Below are 5,547 nucleotides of genomic sequence, written 5' to 3'. Positions count from 1 at the left end.
ACTTGCTGAAACTGTACTATACATTTGCCTATATGTATAGTGCCATTGATTGCATGTCGCCTTTTCCCTTTGTCTTAATTGTTTTGATGATTTAATTAGTTTGATAGGGTACCTATAGCAAGACTATAATATGAATATACCTTTTGTTGGGGCGATTTCAACGTATTGCTGTCTATATGTTGTTTTCTGGACGTGTTTGTTTACAATTTACTAGCTACTGGTAATTGCTACATGAAGTGATGCTACTATCATATCACTGGGCTTTCTGGTTCAGGCGGCCAGCCACTTTGGACATTCATGCCTCTCTGCATACTGGCCATCTTAGGTCTCTGTGCACGACGTCTGTTTAAGCTGATTAATGGCATATTGATGACCGTTTCAGAAGAACACACACAACACCATAATGGCCAAAGGGTGAGAAGTGGACTAAGAAGAATGCCTAAACATCAAAGTTAAGGTTGTTGTTGTAAATAGTTCCCAAATAAAAATCAGGACTAACACTCACTTTAAGGACAATTTGTGGGGTACTTCACACAATTGGCTTGACAACTATACTTATTTGGATGGAGCTCAACCTTGTTTGATTGTGTGTGTTTTGATTTTTTGATTGGGCTTTTCTTTTCAAGTAACGGTTCGTGTATAGGTTTTACTCACATGTTCGAGGTGCATTTGAACCAGAGAACATATGACCATATCGTGCAAATTCAATGAAAGCCAATATTATACGTAATTCCCCAAATGGGCAGTAGATGGTGTAAGTGTCCTCAAAATGACATGTTCAATACATAAGTTTGAACAATGCGATGTGCTATGGAATAATTTGGTCTAGTTTATACAAAATATAACAACCTACTTTAGGAATTGTTGATAATTCATTTCATTATCGAACATTATTGGAAATAGCATAATAGCATAACATACATTCTAGCGAATAATTTGGGTGGCTCAGAAATCAAGAATACATTTTTAATGTTAGCGGAATAAATGTAACTGATGAAATGTTAAATCTTCAGTATTTAACACACACACACAAACACACACACACACGCACACACACACACACACACACACACACACACACACACACACACACACACACACACACACACACACACACACACACACACACACACACACACTTACGGTGCGTTTTAATTGGCTGCGGAGCCCGTCAGTAAGCACGCTGTCGAACACACTTAACCACTGACCTACTAACACAAATCTACGTGCCCTTCGACTGGATGAGGCAAGGGATACAAGGAAGTGAGTCCATATTGATAGGGAAATACGCTGAGCATTGTTGCCTGGTTAATGGGAATATGCTGCTTATTCACGCATAACACGAGGCGCAACAGAAGAACACAACCTCCGGGCCGATGCCAATAATAAGGTACTTTTCTTTCGTAGTAGGGTCACAACGTGTGCCAGCGGTGCTTAACCACACGACATTTTATTAGGCTACTGAAATAATGCGTTTTTATAACGCATCTCAACGATGTATAAGGAGCTTTCTTAGGATTACCTAATAGTTGATGTACTTATGCATCCTATTTATTTATCTCTTAGATTACGTTTGGGATTCGGTTTGCTCGGTATTTAGCCTACACTAAACCGAACCTAACCCCAGTTGTTTTAAAGTTATTGTCTGCTGGGTGTAAGCATTGAGCTGGGATAATAGGGCCGATTGTGTAATTAAAAATAATCTTGAACAGTGTGACGTTATGCTGATCGAGGGGCTCGCGGTTATGACACACGGCGCGATATCAATGGGCGTATCGGCGACATATGCGTGCATTGAAAGCCGTGACATAGATCCAGTACTGGACTATGTCATACAACTCAGCGTACACATACTCGTTTTGACCCTCCCTGTATTCTTTTGTTAGAATACAAATCTGATCGCAACCCAAAAAGGCACTAAACGTATCTTAATACCGTTTTCCAACTAGCCGGACAGACAACGTCTTTTATTGCTTAGATGTGACTATAATCCCCCCATCGATCGCGTTATAGCCTACCACTCTTTCTCATACCATCCGTGTCATTATCAGTCGGTGGAGACCGAGGGGGGGGGGGGGACGGGACGGGGACGGAGTTGTGTAACCCCTACTACACGCTGAAGGAATTTGGGGGCGACATGACATGCCTCTTTCGTCTCCGTCATGTTGACCCCAAATTCCTTCATCCAAGAGAAAAGCTGAGCCAAACTTAAGGGAGTTTCAACTGGAAAAAGAAGAAGCCCCTTGTACGGCAGCGTGGGCAGACAAGCGGCTTCTTGGACCAGTTCAAACTATTCTAGTCTGGCTCGAGCCGCTTGTGTTTTAAGTGTTGTGTCTGCGGCTTCTTGATGTTATTACTAGGTTCATACACAGGCACGTGGTCCTCACATAGGCTTTAATGTACTCTGTGGAGTAGGGATAGGTTATTTTTTTATCGACGTAGACTCATACTAATGATTACTATCCCAAACCCCGTATTCGACCCGTATAAAACAAATACGAAATAGCACAAAGATATAAGATATATGTGGTTGTTTTGACATTGCGGCCCGGGATGAATGTTACTGTACTTGTGGACGGCCACGTGTTGTGTATGATTATGACTATTCCTTTGTTCCCTCGCTGTCTGGAGCAATGGGATCTGCCAACTAGAACTGCCATTTTGGCATACAGCTTGTCTAATTTTCCAACTCTGCCGGTGCCAATACGTTGTTTAATGCAGTTTTGTTGAGGTTCAGTGCCCGAAAATATTTTTAATGTCAGAATGATGGATCAAGGTTTTCATTATATTATATTGAACACATTTAACGGTCGCAGAATGTTTCTATTAAGTTGGGTTAATCATTTGTGACAGCTTCTATTTTGGCGCCTCAATGACACCTTTCAAATCGATGTTAATTTGAAGTTGTGTTGGATAAAGTTGGGCCCAAATGGTGCTTTGTTTACAGTTTCCTGTTGTCATTAAAACAACTTCACTATGTTATACAGTATTTAACTAGTAGGCTTTATTAAATTCTTGAATCTAACAGGAAATCATGTAAGTTATAATGTAATGATAACTGTATAGTTACTTTGTCCTGGGCATACTGAAAGGTCCATAAAATGTCAAAATAAACAACAACTAAACATGAACTAAAACTAGTTAAGAAATAACGGGCCTCTATTTGTGTTGTATTTGAGTGGATAAAAATAGCCTTGTGATTTAGTAACGACAGCATGCTTTAAATAATAGCACACCCAAGCTTTTCACACGAGATAATAAGCAAAAGACAGTTGGCCAAACTATCCATTTCTTTACTTCTTTCCTTGAAACAAAATAAATAATGAAATACATGTTAAAATAAGAAAATATTTAATGAAATGCTATTCAAGCAATTCCATCCAATTTACACATTGAATAACGTCTCGACTGGTACTGTGCCATTTATGTTTATGCATTTACATTTCTTAGAAAAAGTATTCATGGCTTTCCTCATTTGATTCAGCTATAATTACAGAGATATAATTATATAATTACACAATAATATTATGATGCCATATCTTTATGTTGTGGATAATAGCCACACCATTTCTAACAAATTCAACACAAATAATAGCTCATATTTTACCACCTTTTTAGTTTTATACCAAATGACTTTGACAATATTATATTTATGTAGCTCATCTCAAGCAGGGTGGGACGGTAAAACTGTTTCTGTAAAATATAAATCACAGAAATACCACGTCTGGTAGAATGACATCCTTTACTACACCAGGCTACGATTTAACAATATTGAACTAAAATATTACAACTTTTTCTTTCCTTTTCTTCCTCATAGGTTTTGAACTTGCTCGGCCGTCTCAACCATGGTCGTCACCACTTCATAAGCATGTACATTACGTCCCACCATTAAGAGATGATCAGTGAAGGGATTGATTCTTATTGACAGCAACAACAGTGTAAAACCATGCAAACATTCAAGGAAGAACCAGGCCACAGAGACTTGATGGGCGAGAACAACTCGGGTTCGCAATTCAAGACCCAGAGCTCCTGTCGTCGGAAAAGGGAGTTCATCCCCGACGAGAAGAAGGACAATGTCTACTGGGAGAGACGCCGCAAAAACAACGAAGCGGCCAAGCGCTCACGGGAGAAACGGCGCATGAACGACGTGGTGTTGGAAACAAAATTGATGGCACTCGGCGAGGAAAACGCTTCCCTTAAAGCAGAATTGCTGTCCTTGAAGCTTAAATTTGGTCTTTTGAGCTCAGAGGCTTACACTCAGGAAATGCATAAAGTTTCTCAGTGCACTGCTGTGCTGTACCGGGATTTTGTTACACCCAGCTTAGGTCAAGGCCCTAACCCCCAGGTTATAGAGGAGCCTCTACACCTGGGCAGCAGTTACATATCAGTCATCAAACACTCACCTCACATCGCACACGCCGAAACTCCTCAGGGCAGTTTTAACATTAACTGCAGGACAGCAGAGATTATCAAAAAGGAACCGTCAGATATTGTGAGCTACGTACAAGAAAGGGCTAGTCCGTATGACCTATACAGGAACTGCCTATCCAGTCCACTGGCCAGTGCGTACTCTCAATCCCCGTCCCTCCTGCAGATCAATATGTCCTCCAGCAACTCCCCGAGAAGCTCTGACGACGGAGTATTGAACAAGCTGTCTGATGTGGAGGATGAGCAGCAGGTCCCCAAAGGGCCCGGGCAGGCTTCAGGCGCCCCCCCCGGCGTCATCGTCTCCACACTCAAAGTGCCGGATCAGAGCGGTTCTTCGGCCTTGCCTCATAAGCTTCGGCTTAAGGCCAGAAGCCTCCAAATCAAAGCAGAGGCCACAGACCCTCCATACCGGGAGTCTCTCCCCAAGTCTACCCTTCTTCACACTGACATTCTGCACAGAGAGACGAGGAAAACAACTCAGGGTTCTGCAATAGAGTACAGTCAATCTTCTCTAAGTCCTCCTCTGTCTGTGCAGGTGAATAACATTCAAGACTGGCCCCTAGGATCAGAGGAATGGCCCCAGCCGGGCAAAGAAAGGTTGTGTGAGAGCTACAAGGAGGACAGCAGGATCAATCCTGACCAAAACTCCGGTCAAGTTACTGCAAATGTAAAAGACTCTGCTCATGCCCCTATTGACTCAGAAAGCACGTTTTCTAGGCAGGGATTTTCCGACCTGTCTGTGAATTTTGCCACTCTGAAAAGACTAATTACAAAAAAGTGTCAAGTCTCAGTCATAGAGTCCACTCCAATTTCTACTTTTGCCAGTGGACACTCCTCCAAATGAGCTCCGTATGATTTCAAAATACCGATGTTCCACTGTGCTAACTGCTGCAGGGTTTGGGTGATTGATGTTCAAATAAATAAGCCGTTGCACTTGTAAATAGACATATCTTTCCTGGATAAGTCAATTTGTAGCCTAGCAGTCATGCTTTCCTCAAAGTGTCTAAAGGGTTTTTTTTAGGAATAAATGTCTTCACAAAACCATTGTAGTCTGTGTTTTGAACAACTAGGCTCCATATGCTTATTATACCTTATTTATATAAAATGTTATAAATATTG

At 41.4% G+C, this 5,547-nt stretch overlaps 1 protein-coding gene across 1 annotated transcript; it reads left to right on the top strand.

The window, feature by feature from the left end:
• The first annotated feature begins 1,250 nt into the window (after nucleotides 1-1,250).
• On the top strand, nucleotides 1,251-5,462 carry nfil3 (nuclear factor, interleukin 3 regulated). The gene is made up of 2 exons (XM_079736002.1): nucleotides 1,251-1,390; nucleotides 3,818-5,462. Exon 2 carries the CDS (start codon nucleotides 3,947-3,949, stop codon nucleotides 5,270-5,272), a length of 1,326 nt encoding a protein of 441 aa, XP_079592128.1. The 5' UTR covers nucleotides 1,251-1,390; nucleotides 3,818-3,946; the 3' UTR covers nucleotides 5,273-5,462.
• Nucleotides 5,463-5,547: the final 85 nt, after the last annotated feature.

Source organism: Pollachius pollachius, assembly GCF_949987615.1.
Source record: "Pollachius pollachius genome assembly, chromosome: 4".
NCBI classification, from domain to species: domain Eukaryota; kingdom Metazoa; phylum Chordata; class Actinopteri; order Gadiformes; family Gadidae; genus Pollachius; species Pollachius pollachius.
Note: the sequence above shows the minus strand (reverse complement) of the source record. Positions and strands in the feature narration are given on the sequence as shown.

Coding starts and splice junctions, on each gene's coding strand:
- nfil3 (XM_079736002.1), top strand. CDS start 3,947: ATGCAAACATTCAAGGAAGAACCAGGCCACAGAGACTTGATGGGCGAG.